The 19,284-nt window shown below is 37.5% G+C and overlaps 1 protein-coding gene across 3 annotated transcripts in view; it reads left to right on the top strand.

The window, feature by feature from the left end:
• The first annotated feature begins 544 nt into the window (after positions 1–544).
• The window catches only part of LOC311083639 (uncharacterized protein), a 38,948-nt gene continuing 20,208 nt past the window's right edge, over positions 545–19,284 (top strand). Inside the window, exons 1-6 of one of the 3 annotated variants that reach the window (XM_084115331.1) lie at positions 1,126–1,146; positions 1,473–1,713; positions 1,877–2,533; positions 2,941–3,030; positions 4,372–6,309; positions 13,176–13,349. In XM_084115331.1, the coding sequence (XP_083971457.1) occupies positions 1,932–2,533; positions 2,941–3,030; positions 4,372–6,309; positions 13,176–13,349 (2,804 nt within the window). In that variant the 5' untranslated portion in view covers positions 1,126–1,146; positions 1,473–1,713; positions 1,877–1,931. Of the gene's footprint in view, positions 727–1,125; positions 1,714–1,876; positions 2,534–2,940; positions 3,031–4,371; positions 6,310–13,175; positions 13,350–19,284 lie in introns of those variants that run through there. The other 2 variants (XM_084115330.1, XM_084115332.1) reach the window with 2 other exon arrangements.

Genomic DNA, 19,284 nt, shown 5'->3' with positions numbered 1-19,284 from the left:
TATTATGAAAGCAAGTTTCTGTAAGCTCGTCCTGCTGGTACCATTTACTGGACACCATAAGCGCAGACACCAGACCGAGGTTCTCCCCCTCGCACAGCCGATACACCAAGAGACTCACTCTTCCCTCACGCCGCACCATTTTTCTGTTCCTCTCAACACCTAAAGGGATGCGTCGCTTACGCCACCTGATCCCAATAATCAACCGGCCTTAAAGATACACTTCCCAACTCAACCACTTGACCCGCTACACCCATATTAGATAATAGTCTAAAAGATATTAGTGCTTGCTCCACACTCTAGTTGAAGTGGGACGAACAATTGATAAAACAATAAATTGCATTATGGTTTCTTGCAATACATTATAAGTACCCTTGCACTAATGCAGATTGCAGCTTGCTTTACTGTAGCCTATACCAAAACAAGCATTTCAGTTCTTGAACAGCTAAGAGTCAGTTAATCAACTCTAGTATGTTCAGTTTTGTTAAACTCGTGCGAGAGCGAGATTCACTCTGTTCTCTAATTGCTCTCGCGGTACTTTGATGTCATACACTGACTGGACTGTGCGGTGCAGCGCTGCTTTAAGTCTGACCTCACACACACACACACACACACTCTCACTATGAGTCAGACAGACAGGTCTCACAGTGAATGAAACCGAAAGCAGTCGATGACTGTAAAGACGCCATTTCGGAAGATAGAAAATCAGCAATCGCTTCACATGTGACAGTAAGTTCGTTAAACTTTTCATAGCTGTAATATCGATAGAGTATTTGCGTCTAAACAGACATTATGACAAACACAAAGTCAAATACATGATTAAGTTGAACTTACTTTCTTGATACTTAACGTCAACTGTAAAACTCATTAAATGGCCTAATATAGTTAAACTTACTCTTTTTAACAGGAGAATTTTAGTTTAATGTTGAAATAGTTGGTTGACTTTATACTATTTGATTATTTCAATAATCTATAGCCTATTGTAATGTTCAGTGAAGCAGTAATTGGGGAAAGGAAGTGTAGTCGCAGGATAATCAACATAAGGCAGTATATTGTGTTGTCCACAAGATGTCACTATAACACTGTTGTAAGGACATAATAGTGCCTTTAGCGCTGTTTGAGCCTCTTGATGTACCGTAGTGTTGATACGTGAGTGCTGCGTCATCTTTTCTTCAGTTCATGTTATCAACTCTATAAGCCAGTGGAAAAAAACAATGGAAAATTTTTGTTGTTATCGCACTGAAGTTCAGTTTATTGAGATATTTTGTGTTTTAAACTGCTAAAGACCTAAATGCAGATTAATGTAGAGAGTTAAAATGTTTTGTTTTTCATTTTAAATGTGATTAACGCATAATGGCTAATGCAAAGCTATATGATAATAATAGCAGCACGAGCTTGCTGTTAATTTGCATGTGCATTGAAATGTACTTTTTTTAAAGTTAAGTTAAGTTCAGTTCATGTTATCAACTCTATAGATGCCGTGCTGTGGAATAAACGGTCAAGCCACGATCCCGAACACGTAGTGTCTCGAGTCCCCGCTCTCTACCACCACCCACGAACATAAACAACACAGCGCAGAGTAGCAGCGGCGGTGCTAGAGACCAAGCGCGCGGAGAGAAAGAGGGTTATAAATAACATCATATTTGCTTAATGCGAGACGAAAAAACGGATTGTGAAAAACACCTGCAAGAGTTCAGCCGTGTCATTAAAGTGAAGGTGAATCCAGTGTTTAAACGCTGTGTTTGAAAGTGTGGCCGACATGTCGGACATGTTGCTCTACAAACAAACACTATTAACTGGAGAAAAACTGTTAATGCCATTTAATTCAAATGTGTCAATTCAGTTGTGTTTTGTGCATGATTTCTGTGTCCACATACAGGTCTGAAATCAAGTCTCTCATCAAGGAGGAAGAGAAGGAGCAAACTTCCTGTAAAATGAGTGTGTGTGAGGAGAGAGAGGAGGAGGCGTCTGTTCACACTCAGAGAGCAGCATCTCCAGTATCCAGCTGTGTGTCCATGAAGAGTAACAACTCCATGATGAATCCCCCTGGATTCAGCGATGGACCATCTTCAGGATTCAGCTGTGTGTCCATGAAGAGTAACAACTCCATGATGAATCCCCCTAAATTCAGCGATGGACCATCTTCAGGATTCAGCTGTGTGTCCATGAAGAGTAACAACTCCATGATGAATCCCCCTAAATTCAGCGATGGACCATCTTCAGGATTCAGCTGTGTGTCCATGAAGAGTAACAACTCCATGATGAATCCCCCTAAATTCAGCGATGGACCATCTTCAGGATTCAGCTGTGTGTCCATGAAGAGTAACAACTCCATGATGAATCCCCCTAAATTCAGCGATGGACCATCTTCAGGATTCAGCTGTGTGTCCATGAAGAGTAACAACTCCATGATGAATCCCCCTAAATTCAGCGATGGACCATCTTCAGGATTCAGCTGTGTGTCCATGAAGAGTAACAACTCCATGATGAATCCCCCTAAATTCAGTGATGGACCTGCTGTGACCTCTGACCCTGTGTGAGTATCATAAAGTTCAGGGCCGGTCCATATTCTGCTGGCGCCCTAGACAAGATATTATTTTTTTCATCGCCCCCCAAACTACAACACTGGCAATAACACACACAAACATGTGTGCGTATGGTTGCACAAATAGTTATTAACAATAAAGGGTAAAAAGGCTAAATAAAATATGTGTTATACATCCAAATTGAACTTATCTATAGATCAGGGGTAGCCAACATCAGTCCTGGAGAGCCACAGTCCTGCACAGTACCCTACTATTAATAAAACATGTTTTCTCTCTAAAACTAATACAAATACTACTCTATAAATTACAGAAGTATTGACAGGGTTAATTTAACGGAGCAGTCAAATAATCTGCATGGAAACTATTTGAAATATTTCTGTTTATTTCTCAACAACAGGAAAAGAAAGAGAGCAGCTTCTCCAGTATCCAACTGTCTGACCATGAAGACCACAAAATTCAGTGACGGAGCAGTGACCTTTGACCCTGTGTGAGTATCATCATGTAGGGTTAGAAGTGGAAGTAAAGATGCAAAGAAAGGAATTGTTAAATAGTGTTTTCTTATGCTTCTCTCTGTTATTTCTCTGTTAGACCTCCATTTACACAGGAATGAGTTTTGTTACATGTGTTGCATCAGTGTTATATTGACAATTATCCTTTAAATAAGTGATGCACTGAAATTATTAATTTTGATAAAAACTGAAACAAGAAAAATAAATAAAATCAGTGGTTCCCAATCTGGTTGACATGACACATTGCTAGAGGTGCCACAACATCTTTGCTCATTCCAGTATTTTAAATATATAAATGTAAGTGGTTTGTAATGATACACTGATCGATCTGCCATAAATCAGCCAATAATAACTTCCTATGAATCAACTGATTGTCTTTAAACTTGTAATCTTATGTTGATGACACAAATGCATGACTGCTCAAACCAGACAATGAAGCATATATACAAGAAGCATATATATAAAGCATTTATATAAAGCATATAAAAGAACTTTAAAAAAAATCAGGATCCACATCAGCTGATCAAGATTACAGGAAATCTGTGATTTTCTATTTCTAAAAGAAAAGGTGGCAGGTTATTTAGACTTAAAATCTTCTCGGACTTTTCAAATGCTTCACTTGTGGCAAAGGGGACTTATGTGCAACAAGGAAATGCAGAAACAAGCTGAGTTTGCAGTCTCTTTTCTTCTGCCGTCAATCATCATTTACTTGTAAATTAATTACATGTAATCATTTAAGATAAACGCTGCTTTTTCTCCATGTCAGTGCTTCTGTTATTTAAAAAAAAAAAAATGGTTTCTGGTTTAAAGTTTCTGCCAAAAATGTTAGCTTTCTTTCTTCTTTTCTTCTTTTTTTGAATATTTTGACTAATGAAAACTTGATGTCTCCCTACTTTAAATATGGAGGTCAATCTGCCCCCACATGCCTGATTTTTAAGAGCTGCAACCCATGTTCAGTGTGCAAATTTCACAAAGACAAAATTTGGTCAATTCTACCTGAACTTTAATGGGGAAGTTTAGTTATATTTTTGGTTTATTATGAAACCGTAGCGGGACAAATTAGACTATGGTGGGCGGCCACAATCTAGTTAATGAATGGGAAACACTGATGGGTTAAAAATATCATTGCTAGAACAGAACCTTGATAAACTTCATGTGTGATATTAGGATGTCAGTTGGCCACAATGTCTGTAAGAGCAAACACTAGTACTCAGACTATGATATGATTTTCATATTAAACATATTTAAATATTTTCTTTATTTTCACAAAGGTCTTTTCTGTTTGTTTTTGTGTCTCTGTCTTCGTAATGTGTTTTCAGTGGTGTGAGAGCTGACCAGATCAGAGATGTGTCCTGTCAGACCAGCACATCCTCCTCCTGTCAGAAACACATCAGTCATCATGACACAGAAGCAGCCCTGCAGCTCGACTCTCACCAGCCAGTGCATGATGATCTGCAGAGAGTCAAAGACCAGCACAAAACCAGCATGAAGAACAAGTATGAGAGCTTATTTGAGGGAATCAAACTACAAGAGAATCAGGCCCTCCTGAACAGGATTTACACACAGCTGTACATCATAGAGGGAGAGAGTGAAGGGGTGAATGAAGAACATGAGGTGCTACAGATGGAGAAAAATTACAAGAAACTCCAAGACACTCCAATCAACTGCAATGACATCTTTGATCCTTCACCTGAACTAGGATATGAGGAGAAGAGAAGAGAGAAGAAGGACAAAATCAAGACTGTTCTTACTAAAGGCATCGCTGGAATTGGAAAAACCGTCTCTGTGCAGAAGTTCATTCTGGACTGGGCCGAGGGAAAAGCCAATCAGGGTGTAGATTTCATGTTTGTGCTTCCATTTAGAGAGCTGAACTTAATTAAAGATCATCAGTACAGTCTTCACAGACTTCTGCTGGACTTTCATCCTGAACTTCAAGATCTGGACCCAAAGATTTATGATGAATGTACAGTTGTGTTCATCTTTGATGGTCTGGATGAAAGCAGAATTACACTGATGTTTTCAGACAGTGAGAAAGTTTCTGATGTGACTGAGTCTTCATCAGTGGGTGTGTTGATGTCAAGCCTCATGAAAGGAGATCTGCTTCCCTCTGCTCTCATCTGGATCACCACCAGACCAGCAGCAGCCAATCAGATCCCCTCAAAATACATCAACCGTGTGACAGAAATTCAGGGATTCAATGACCCTCAGAAGGAGGAATATTTCAGGAAGAGAATCAGTGATGAGGATCAAGCCAGCAGAATCATCTCACACATCAGAAGAGCAAGAAGCCTCCACATCATGTGCCACATCCCCGTCTTCTGCTGGATCTCAGCCACTGTGCTTCAAAATATCCTGAAACAAGATCTCAGTGCAGAAATCCCTCAAACTCTGACTGAAATGTACATACACTTCCTCCTCATTCAGACTAGTATGAGGAACCAGAAATATGAAGAGAGAGATCCAGAGAAACTCCTGCAGTCCAACAGAGAAGTGATTGTGAAACTTGCTGAACTGGCTTTCAATCAGCTGATGAAGGGCAATGTGATGTTCTATGAGGAGGACCTGATTGAGAGCGGCATAGACGTCACTGACGCCTCAGTGTATTCTGGGATTTGCACTGAGATCTTTAGGGAGGAATCTGTGATTTATCACAGGAAGGTTTACAGCTTTGTACATCTCAGCTTTCAGGAGTTTTTTGCAGCACTGTATGTGTTTTTCTGTTATTTACACAAAAACAATGAAGTTATGAAAATATTCCTTACAGAAAAGTCCAGAACTCAGTCTGGAAATGTTCCTCTTGATGTATTTCTGAAGGGAGCAATGAATAAAGCCTTGAACAGTGAAAATGGACACCTGGATCTTTTCCTTCGATTCCTTCATGGCATCTCGCTGGAGTCCAATCAGAGACTCTTACAGGATGTGCTGATTCACACAGAAAACAACCCAGAGAGCATCAAGAAAATAATCCAGAACCTCAAACGAGGTCAAAAAGACGATGTCAGTCCTGAAAGATGGATGAATCTGTCACACTGCTTGATTGAGATGAAGGATAATTCTGTTCTTAAAGAAATGCAGAAATTTTTAAACTCTAAAACAAAAAGAAAAATTCTTTCTCTTGCACAATGCTCAACTTTGGCAAACATGATCCTGATGTCAGAGGAGGTGATGGATGAGATTGACCCTAAAAAGTACAACATTAAATCAAAGGAGGGTCGAAGGAGACTGGTACCTGCTGTGAGGAACTGCAGAAAAGCTTGGTGAGAGTGAAGATCTAATAACACAATTACATGTGAGCAGGGGTTAAAGTGGGCCGGAACGGTCCGGAACTGCGTTTCGGCACCTCAGATAAATTAATAAATAAATAGATTAATTAATATCAATGATAGCGCGATGGTAGGCAGTACACAAACACGCTTCCTGACGTTATGTTCTCAGTCACGGTTCCCCTGTCTGATTTGAGTGCATCTACGCCGGTTCACGCATGCAGACAAAGTCCTTCCTCCCCTCCCCGGCGGGGAGTAACCAGCGATTACAAATGCGTGAAATGCACTCACGGTGGTTGAGCGCGGTAAAGTTAGTTTTAGGTTCGATATTCGCCGGACATGTGTTTGCCCTTCTCACTCTTCTATAGGGTCGGCAGTCTTACAATTCAATTCAATTCAATAGCAGGATTAGTTTTAACATTATGTGACCATTGTATATCGACATGAAATATTCATTCAAAATCACCTACGTATAGCTGCATATTTATACCTTGAGAATGATTTGAAGCGTTTCCACAGCGCATGATGTCTAAGGGAACGTCTGCCAAGTACACCAACTGCGGTAAACAGCCTATAATTTGTATTATTTAAAATTACTTTTAACATTTAAAAACAGATGTTTTCAAATTCCAAAGTTTGTAGAAGGTTCCTATTGGCAATACTGACTTAGGCTACAGCTTTCCTGGTAGCCTTGAGTAAATTAACTTTTTTAAGAAAATTATTCATAAAAACATAAATATCAGTTGAGCCTATGTTTACTTTCTTCACTGACACAGACGAAAATGAAAATACTATCAGTCGAAGTTCAGCTTTAGGAGGGGAAGAAATAGGGCAGGATAAGGAGACTGAGAGAAAGATGAAGATGAGGAGAGAGCAGGTATTGACAAATAATCTAATGCCCACTGACATGGTTTAAAGCTATTTCTTATCCATTTTTTTGGATAAAACAATTGCACATATGTAGGTCAGAGACATCCAAATTTTCTCGGGGGAGAAAACCCCGAAGGGTCCCTGAACCACCCCTAACTACCTCACATTTGAATGCCCGTGTCTGTGGGTGGGGCTGTGGATGGTAATGTGGGCTGGTGTGGCTACAGTGCCAGGGCTGAATTTTTCCATTTTCAGCCCAGTCAATTTTAACATAATATCGTCATCATACCAGTGTAGATGTACAGATGTATCAGTGTACTGATAACTTACTTGCCTCACAGCTGAGGATGCAGGAAGACTTTCAGATATGTGATGATCAGTGAGACCAGCACTGGTAGTTTAACAGTTAACGTTACCCCATCATCTTCATGATCTAAAAATCAAAGATACATTTGCTGAGCTTCAACAAAGTTATCTGTTAAAATGAATGACCTGTATATGACTTAGGGCAGAATCAGGTAATCGCAATCATTTAATCACAGAGAACGAGTGATCAACTATTTTATCTGTGTAACGTTACTGTTCGGTGGTGTTCAGTCACGTTGTTCAACTGCATACAGTATTGTGGACTAATGTAAAGTGCACCGGCACCTCTGGTTAAGCATTCATTTACAGTAATTACCTATTAACCCTTTCATGCATGAATTATGATAACCTCAGTCAGGATTTTTTTCCTATGTGTTTTTATTGCTCTTAGGGCATGAAAAACAAGAATTGATTTTTATTTTATTTTTTTACAAATTTTTCAAAGAGATCTTCAGATGTCCACTTGAGTGGACAGCATGCGGTTGGTTTAAACTGAAGATATACTGTATTAAATATAAGACAATAATCAAACAGATAAAGTATGTGAATTTAACAAACTAATCAATGCAATTATATCAAATAATGTGAAAACTATAAAATATATACAAAAAATATAAATGCAAAATATTGCAATGGCTTCATACAACTTCATACAAGTTGCACTTCGCGTATCTATGATATCAGAACATGAGGATGTGATTCCATCAGAATTTTCTACAGCCTGTCAAGGTACAACTGTGGAAACCACTCAGATGCTCTCTCCAGTGTACCAGAGTATGGAGATTTACCCTTATTAGCTGATAATTCTGATTATGTTCAAGATGGACATGCACATTTCTATCATAGCCCTCCTCTGAGAAAACCTAGCGATACGTTTTTTCAATCTCATCTGAAATGATCAGTGTTGGGGGTAACGCATTACAAGTAACATGCATAACGCATTCAGATTACTTTTTTGATGTTACAAGTAAAGTAATGTGTTACAAGTAACATGCATTACCTAATCAGATTACTTTTTGATCTAACAAGTTATTAACTACAAGTAATGTGCATTACCTAATCAGATTACATTTTGATGTTATGAGTAAAAAAACGCATTACAATAACGCACATTACATAATCAGATTACTTTTTGATGTTATGAGAAAGGAAACGCATTACAAGTAACATGCATTATGTAATCAGATTACTTTTTGATGTTATGAGTAAAGAAACGCATTACAAGTAACATGCATTACGTAATCAGATTACTTTTTGATGTTATTAGTAAAAAAACGCATTACAATAACATGCATTATAAAATCAGATTACTTTTTGATCTAACAAGTAAAGTAATGCATTACAAGTGTCATACATTATGTAATCACATGACTTTTTTCGATGTCAATGAAAATTACATTCTAATAATACAAATACATTTATTTACAGTAGAAAAAGTCAATGCATATTAAGTTTTTAAGTTTTAAATTTCAAAAACAATATTCACATTATAATTATGAATTGTAGCTGAAATATAGCAATTGATGCATGACGTCCACTACAGTGGACATGTGATTAATCAGAGTTTTCTTTCAATCTAAAATCAAAACTTGGAAAATTTTACTGTGATATGACTCATTAGATATTGCTTGATGCTGCAATATTTTTTTTACCTACAAGAGTCTCCTAGGATAGAAGGAATGGGTGGATATTCTGGAGCAACTTGGCATGTCTGACTGACCCTTGGCCATCTTGGTTTGGAGGGGGAAAAAATCGAAACACAAAGGCTTGCCACTTGGTTGCAATTTATAGGATGATGCACCAGGGTCCAATGAAGAGATTGATGTGCAACTTTGCCATAAAAACCTGTGCAAATTCAAGAAAATGCTTTTTAATAGCTGTCCACTGTAGTGACCACTATGCGTGAAAGGGTTAAATGTGTACTCGCGACACAGAAACTCAATTGCTTTAAAATATATTTGCAGACGGTTAATATCACCGACTCGATTCGTACCTAATTACGCAATGTACACTCGTTATTGTCATGTTGAGTAGCTGTAACGCTTTATACATTTGTTATTTGGTTAAACATAAACATAAAACCCACCTTTGAATTTCCTCTTCTCTTCATCTTATAATTCGAGTGTGCGTTCTGACAATATAGAGGGCGAAGCCATGGTTGTTGTGGTGCTCGTGCTCTCCCGCTCTCCATCTATTTGAAAATGCAGTAACGGCTGCAGCGACCTTGGGCAATCAGTTTTATGTTGCCTAATAGCAAAGTTAACATTTAACAGTTATAGTGGATAATGGAGAACAAACGCCATATTATGTACACGCAATGACTTAATACTAGTCAAAGATTACAAAGTGTAACGTTAACTTAACAGTTAACTTAGTCAAACATATGTCTAAAAAGCATTCGGTGCAAAGCTAAATTAACGTCAAGTGGCTGAAACATTTATATTTTCAACTTGTGAATTACATATAAACATAAATTATCAGAACTCACCTTTCAATTTCAAATAAAATCACTTTAGTAGCCTATGCTTTGCCATAATACAAAAATAGTTCAAATTGTAGAAAATTCTTCAGATTATTCACATACATATTTGCAGATACACTACGCTGTTTTTTTTTTTTTTTCACCAAACAAGTCAGTGCAACATATGCACAGCAGATATATTTACATTGGACTGAACAAAAACATGCTCACAAAAAAAAAAAAAAATCACAGTAGGCCTACTCTGAAAACCATGGTTCATTTTGTAGTTACTATGGCTTTACTACAAAAACCATGGTTCATTTTTGGTTTTACTACAAAAACCATGGCTAAACCAAGGTTATTGTAGTAAAACCATGGTTCATTTGTAGTTACTATGATTTGACTGCAAAAACCATAGTTAAACTATGGTTAATTTTGTAGTTACTATGGTTTTACTACAAAAACCATAGTTAAACCATAGTAACTACAAAAAAAACATGGTTAAACCATGGTTATTATAGTAAAACCATAGTTAAAGGGTCACGACACCCTAAACCAAAATTTCTGAGATTTTAACAGAGGTATGTGTGTTGAACACCATTGAAGACAAAGTTAGCATCTGTTAGATTTAATAGTAGGGGGGAAATGGTTACATTTTAGTTTTTATAGCTATTTTCGTCTTCCTGGTTTAAAATCTTCATCGTGTCCACGAGCACTAAAGTACTCTGATGACTCATCGGTGTCTCATAATTATTAATGAGACTGAGTTTTTTATCCAATGAGAAGACACTTTCTATTAATTATTCATGACACCACGTGGATCTTTCCAATGACAGACATGTCAACCTATGATATCGCGTAGTAGATGAGCGAGGCAATGATGGGACGCACGTTTGTTTTCGTGGTGCAAAAGTTCCAGTGCATCTTTCCTCGCGATGCTGCCAGGGCTGGACTCTGACTGCGGGCGGCTGGTTGGCCATCAACCACGGACACTTCTAAACTATGTGTGTGTAGCAACCATTCAACGGGAGAATGGTGGACTTCGGCCTTGTACACCAATACAAGTTTCGTCTTGCGAGTGATGCGGTCCCGAGGACTTTTCTATCGCTTCAGAGGTGTGTGTGTGTGTGTGTCTAAAATGTAACCCTGACCGTTTTACTTGCCTTTTGTTAAATAATCACTCGTTATTAAAATTTAGATATTTCGATAATACCTCAATTGTATGGAACGTATGCTTAATTTGTGCAAATTTCTATGTCACTGTCCATCTTTATTATGTGGGTTTAGGGGGCGTGTAGATCTAGGCTATGTACGGAATGTTTTTTTTTTTAAGCGAATTTTTTTTTATTTTCAAATATATGCATTTATAGTGTGTATATAAACAAATATATATTTTATAATGACATAATTATACATACATGTGCATTTATATGTTTTAAATACAATTATAAGGTATCAGTGTATTTCATTAGACTATAACTTTGCCAGCTATAAAAAAATCTAGCATTTCCTCATGTGTTACCACTGATTTTTAGTGACAGTCGATATGCATGCATGGGCCACTGGCGATGACAGTCCCCCCTCTCCCCTGCCGTGCCACACCACACCCTCTCACCTCCCTTCTTCTCACAGCCACCACGCCCAATTAAGTTGCATTTTTCAAAAAGATTGTGAGCTAGACTTGAGCTGAAAGAGGGGGGTGTCGTGACCCTTTAAACCATGGTAACTACAAAAAAAACATAGTTAGTACAAAAAAAACATGGTTAATTTTCGTAAGGGTGTAGATGGACCAAAATACAACCATTAAAATATCAAGTAAATAAGTATTGTGATAGTTGGTGCCACAGTGACACTCTTGTCCCAAAAAGTATTGCTATACCACGATACTCAATATGTTGTCCCACGGTGAGTATTTTTTCCCTGAGAGTTCCCCCACCTGCCAAATCCCACTTTAACCACTGCATGTGACACATTGTGATGGATGTTTGATGAATATTATGTTCACAAGCATAAAACATGAATTACTTGCACTAATTGTATGTTTGATGAATATTATGTTCACAAGCATAAAACATTAATTACTTGCACTAATTGCAGTGTGTTGTTTTCATTCTCAACCAAATTGACTAGTGGTGGAACGGATCACAACATTCACGGTTCACAAAAAAAAAAAAAAAAATTCACGGTTCGGATCATTTGCTGTTTTTGAGCCTCGGATCGGATAATTTTTCGGATCAGCTTTTAATTGCTTTTAATTTATTACTTAAAGCTCACTTGAAGTTATTCGATACCACATCAAAAACTACTAGCCTAACTGATAAAGTGAACAGTTGGTAATCAAATAAGAACAAATGCACAAATTACAAGGAGAGATGAATACTAAATAAGTTACAAAGTCTAACAGTAGTATTCAGATACAGAAATTAATAATGAAGCCTAATTATAAAATAACACTGTAGAAATTAAATATGGTTTCATCTTTGTTTTCAGCTGTATTTTGTTGTTTTATTAACATCAATGACACAGACAACTGTAGGAATATTAGGTGTGTGCTATTCCTTTAAGACCAAATGCACGGACTGAAAAAACTGAAAAACAGCTGGTTTCTTTCTAGACTGTTCACTTGTGACATAACCGACAGAATACTTGCCGAGACGGGTATTTAGACGAGTATTTTGACATAATTTTGTGTCCGTTCAAGGGCAAGGAAACGTGTAAGAGGAATCAATTTGGTGTTCGAGCGCTATCGAACGCTCCTCTCTCTCTCTCTGCATGCGCACACTTCGGGTGCTTGTCCCGATTTTCACCTCTTCTTCCACATTTAAAATTGGTTGAATGTGTAAAACACGTTCAAATTATAAACTTTTACTCTATGATGGTAAAATTTAGCAGTTAATCCGCGAATCACATGCGTGCTGAACCGTGGGGCCTGGTCCGTACGGATCATGGATCAACTGCGATCCGTTCCACCCCTAAAATTAACAGTTTCCTTTTACCTCAATTAAGGTGGTTTATATAAACCAGAATAAACATGATTGTTGATTTTAAATCACATTTATTTTAATTGCTGGATCTTCCTGCTGAACAGACAACCAGCATGATGTTATATGTTGAAGTTGGTCTTGACTCCAGCATGCCTTTTAATCAGTTCTCCTTTTTTCAGTTTGGCAGACTGTAATCTCACAGATCAGGACTGTGAAATTGTTTCTTCAGCTCTTCAATCATCAAACTCCCCCCTGAGAGAGCTGGACCTGAGTAACAATGACCTGCAGGATTCAGGAGTGAAGCTGCTCTGTGCTGGACTGAGGAGTCCAAACTGTCAACTCAACATACTGAGGTACTTGAGGGTCTGTGAAAAATAACCACACAAGGACTTATCGTGGCAAACTTATTATGAAATTATTCTTATTCAAGGATTATTTCTCACTGCATCCCAAAATTAAAGTAAATTAATTTGATCATTCTGATGAAACGTGATGCGTTTGAGTTGATGTGGGTGTTGATTCTGTTTGCATGAATTGCCTCAGATCATTACCATATGAATAGCACACACTGTCTGTAGGCATGTTCACATTTGCAGGAAACTGACACGAGAGACAGTTACATCTGTCTCTCTTATACAGATTATTTAAACAGAGAATATATGTTTTCATTTTGAATAGGATAATTTAAAAGTAGACACTTACCTATATCTATAGATATATTGCTCATGTCTATGTGACACATTTTCGCTGAGTTTTGTTTCTTTTTTGTGACGCACTGCAGAAAAAAGTTCACAGAGACGGCAGAAAACATCCTGTTTGTTTTGCTTTGATTGCAAGTGGACACAAATGAAAGTAAACTTTTTACAGTTTCGAGTGATGTATTGCTGTATAACCGTATTACCATAAATTACATAAATTAGTATTTTAAGTCGTTTGCTGCTATGTGAAAAAATCCCTCAAAAGGCGCCGGTATGTCTGTCGACCCCAGACGGTTAATTCTTTTAGATTTCATGTAGGGCTGGACAATAATTCAATATCAATATATATCACGATATAATGTTTTTTCAATAACGGTGATATGATTTTTAAACACATTTCTGATATTCCAATATACATTACAGGCATAGGCTATGTTTACATGCAACCAGATAATCCATTAGTAATTGGATTGATGGCTCGATCGTACTGAAAAGCCTTCATTTAAACACCTTAATCAATTCGATTGAGCTCGAACCGAATGAAATTTTGATCGAATTGAGAGTGGTGGTTTATTGCTTTTCTAATCCAATCGAGCGGACATGTAAAACATTTGATCGGATTGAAAACCGAAACTGAAAGGACTGCGCATGTGCAATGACGTTGAAATAGCGTTATGACGTATGACGTGCGAACGAGCTGTTATTCCTGTTGAATAAAGTGTCATATAAATAAGTGTCCTGTCATTCTATAATCCTCCTTTCACTCAGCATCTGTAAAGTGGAGCAGGACAACGTCCCACCAGTCCTTGTTTCAGATTCTCATCCACAGACAAGATATGGCAGGGAAAGGCATTTTTATTTTTTACTGCATGATAAATATAAGCCGCGTGGCACAACAGTTCATAGACAAGACAGTTCAACTGTCTTTTCATATTCTTTATCCTGGCTGAAGCACTTTTGTTTCAATCTATAAGAATAATATTATCAGTCTATGTTAGCCTATAGTTTAAAGTTAAAGATATTAATATTAATAAGTTGAGAGTATTATGTTTATTTGACGATGATTTCACATTTCTTGTTTGTATGAAGGCTAAATACAAATAAAATATTAACAATAATTTTTTGTACCATTTTTATTTCTAAAATATTACTGTATATAGTTTTATAGGAGGTTTCAGAGACTTGGCAAATTAATTTATCAGAAGTTTGTAGGTACAGACATTCATTGTGGGCGTTCTTGGCAGTTTTTTCTGAGGCTTTTATATTGTTCATATCGATATCGGAATTATATCGTATCGACCGAAATTAAGAAATATATTGTGATATAAATTTTGTCCATATCGTCCAGCCCTAATTTCATGGGTAAAAATAGTTTTTTTTTTATTTTGAAATTATAACTTACAATTAGATCCTTAAGATAATTTGTTGCTGATAATTTGCACATTTTACAACACTGTGATTTCATTCAAATCAATCAGAGGTCACCAGTAGATGAAGCACACTAACATGGACACTTACTGTTGTTGTAGATTATCTCAGTGTTTGGTGACAGCATAACTCAACCTACTGTTGATTTAAAAAATCTGGCTTTCCCCTGTTGTTTAATTTCATGGAAACAGACACCAGTGATTTTGCCAAGAGATCTCTTATTTATTTATTATATAAAACATAGGAGGAAGAGACAATGGACCAAGCGAAAGTCTAATTCAGCTTCTCAGTCATCTTTCCTACATTTCCATCTCTTCCTGATTTTCGGACAAACAGGGCTTGGTTTTTATACCACTGACCAAGGAAAAAACTACATCACCATAGGAACACATACATTCAGCAGAGGAACATATGGTTTCCATTAATGTTGGAATGTACCCCTTATGTTATGCTTGATAAAAAACTGCATATACATTTCAGTCCAGCAGCACACACTCAAGTCCAAAGTTTCCCAAAGTCTCTCCCACATATTCACAAAATACATTGAGTACAAATGATTATGAATGTATATAAAAAGTAATAATAATACTAAAAACAACATTAAATGATGAAATTTGAGTCTTCAGTCCCTCCTCTGGAACTACGTCAGTAAGATCCACACCAACACTTCACCAGTGGCCACCTAATGAAGCGATAGTGAAGGAAGTACAAAAAGACCAAGACAAAACATAGAGACAGAAGAATAGAAACAGAAAAGAAAAGGAAAAAAACAAAAAAACAAAACAAAGAACAAAACAACAAAGAACCCCAACCCATGTTATGGCCCCGCAAACTATGTCATTTAACATCTATGTGTATGTATTTAAAAATGAACCCCAATCATCTAAGAAAAGAAAAACTAATAAGTCTTCTGCCAGTGCCTTGACTCGTTAATTACTTAACTCCTCAAGTTCCTGGCCAAAACAACAAACTAAAATAAACGTTGATGTTAAAGGATCTAACCCTTGGGTTGAAAATCAGTCAGCGGGTGTTCATTGTTTGTGAGGTTGTGTTTTGTATGTAGTGTAGAATGTGTAAAATCTCCTATTTCACACAGAATTTCCCATTCTTGGTTCTATCAATATGTCTCGTATTGAGAATAACTTGCAACCATCTCTAATCAATGTCAATGAACTTGATTCCTGAAATGGAAGCAAAGAAATAATTAAACATCACTTCTTTATTCCCAATCTTTAAAACTAATACATGAACAGTGCTCAATATCAGGTCGTTAATCTTCATAATTTTGTTCATTCACTAAGCAAGGTTTAACTTGTGACTAATGATACCATCTCCTTTTAAGGCAAACACTTGTATCGATTGTTAAGAATATCTCATATGATCCCTACTATCTAGATGCTAACCCTTTCTAACAATATGTTTGACCATAACAAAACTGCCTAACTCAGGAATGTGTGGAATGTCAGTAGTGGTATGTTTTTCATCCCATTACTGTTGAGCTTCTCGCACTTTCTTATTATTGTCTTTGGTAGCTTTGTCCAGCATTGTGAAATAGTGTCGTAACTTCTCTTGGAACAAAGTAGAATCTCCTCCCATTCCCGCAGGTAGCGGTGTATCAAGAGGTAGAATCATTGCTCCTCCAGTCATCAGTTACACATAATTCCCTCAATGAGCTGACGAACTTGTTCTTCTGTCCACATCTTCCCTTGAGAGGTTTCATCATGGTTTTGCAAACTGACTTGTTTAAATGATGGACCTTGACCTTCTGCTCCACCTCCTTTAGCCCAACAATCTTTTATTGAGTGACCACGCTTTCCACAGTTGCTGCAAATATTCAACCACTTCTCTGTGTTTATGTTGTATTGAACTGTCGCCACTCCTCTTCGATTTGGCTTGTTTCCTTCTTCATTGTTTGATCTCGTAGCCATCTCTAATCGCCCAGCCCATTGTAAAATTTGGTCATATGTCTCACCTGGATTGACTCCAAGTGATAAGGCTTGTTGATATTTTGTACTAAGTCCATCCACAAGTGTGTCAGTGAACTGTACATCATCTCTGTCAGGTTGTTTTTTTTGCACAGAAAGCCCATCTCTCGTAAGCATTCCACTTACGCAGAGCATATTCATCTGGAGATTCATCATCCTTTTGCTTAATCAATGTCACTGATGTGAATGGAATTTTTCCACTTCCCAAGATTTCTTGGATTTCTTTTCGAAACACATCTAATGTTTTCCAAAGACCCAGATGTCGTCCTTGGTCATCAACCCACAAATTTATCCATTGGGCTGTGGTTATCGAAGCTGGCAAGCGTTCCCATTTGTCTCTTGGGATTTTAGCTTTCACAATGGTGTGTATGTCTTTTAATGTCATTTGATGTGCTTCAACCAGAGAGTCTAATTCTCGCCAAAACTCTGTGTTTGGATCTTGTCTCTTCAGAGGAGGCAAGGCTGTGAGAATGGCTTGACGTTCTCCTGGTGTGAATGGTCTCTCTTCTGTCATCATTTCAGATTGTAAGTCTTCCCTTTTAACAACTGGTGAAGAAAATTCAGGACCGATCTTGTCAACTGTGATCATGTCGTCATCTCTTGTCTCATCACCCCAGTCAGATCCATAATTACGAGCTGGTGTACATCGTAACATGTCTCTGTTCGGCTGGGCTGATTTAGATCTTGTTATTATTGGAGCTGCTTGTGCAGATGCAATGTACATCTTGTCAACTGGACCTCCATTTGATCTCGAAGCTTGAGGCTGTGTCAAAGGTTTAGATGAACTTGTATATTGTTCAGGCAAAGCTGGATAGATTGGTTTGTAAGGAGGAGGCGTTACTGTGGTTGCAGAATTCACTGATGCTTGTGAATATTTTCTTTCCGCTTCAGTTATTATATTTGTCCAATCTGGATCAAACGAATCATCATTGGTTGTATTTTCTCCATCTGAACATTTAATTGACATGATTTTGTTCAACTTATTAAATGCTTCAATTTGAGGCTTCATTGCTTCAGCAAGTGGAACTGGACCGCCATTTATATCACAACAAATTCCACCTTGCTTTACAATCCAATGAGCTGCCAGTATTGGAAATGCTTGTGATTTTATCTTGTCTTTTTGAGACTCGAACCAGTGTAACTGTGCATCCATATTTGCATTTATGTCAAGTCCTTTTTTCAAAAGCTTAGCTTGTTTCTTGCTTTTTCTTTCAAGGTACCAAGCCGAAATTGATCTGCTGTTACAGTCACTTTCTGCCATCTTGCAAAGTTACTTTGTGCTGCTCAGAACAGCAGGGATGTGTGTGTGTGTTTCTGTAAGGGTGGGGCTATGGTACTCTGCTTCTCTCTCTCTCTGTATGTATGTGTGCTCAGAACTGCAAGCCTATGTATGTGTGTGTATGCATATGTGCATGTATGTATGTGTGTGTGTGTGTGTGTGAGGCTGCCCTTCTTCTCTCTCTCTCCCTCCCTTCTCCAACTACAGTATATGTGTGTGTGAAGGTATGGAGCAAATTCTGAAGGGAGGGGCTGTCTCACTCTCTTTCCCTCTCTTCACTTCACAGAACAAAAGAAATTTTTAGAGAAAAGTTAACTCCAATGTTTTTCAGTATTTTGTTTAGTTTCCAGTTAACTCGAAACAATTTTTTCTTTCTTTTTTTAAATATTTGTGGATTTTATCTCAGATTAATTTCTTGTTTTCTTTTTCCTTTTTGTCAGTTTAACTCAGATCAGTTTCTTTTTTCTTTTCTTTTTTTTAGTTTTATCTCAAATTAATTTCTTTGAATTTTCTTTTCCCTTTAAGCTTACTCAGAATAGTATTCTCAAAAATTTGAACAGCTTTACGGTCAAAATCAGAAATGCCTGCGATCTTATCTAGTTACATCGGCACCTTCATACTTGTATGACTCTAGTGTGTTAATGCTTTAGAGACTATTTTTACCCCTCTGGAACTCGCCACTATTAACCACTCCTGTCATCAGTATCGCTGCCTTTTCATACTTGTATTACTCCAGCGTGTTAATGTTTTAGAGACTATCTTTACCCCTTTCTCTGGGAACTCGCCACACTTAACCGCTCATGTCTAACAAGTATCCTATCAAATTTCCTAGCTTAACCGTCTTACAGCTAATTTCCCAAATTTTTGACTAGATAGTCTTCTTCCTAAAAAAGATCTA

The sequence above is a fragment of the Abramis brama genome (genome assembly GCF_963993115.1).
Source record: "Abramis brama genome assembly, chromosome: 1".
In the NCBI taxonomy this organism is placed as follows: domain Eukaryota; kingdom Metazoa; phylum Chordata; class Actinopteri; order Cypriniformes; family Leuciscidae; genus Abramis; species Abramis brama.
Note: the sequence above shows the minus strand (reverse complement) of the source record. Positions and strands in the feature narration are given on the sequence as shown.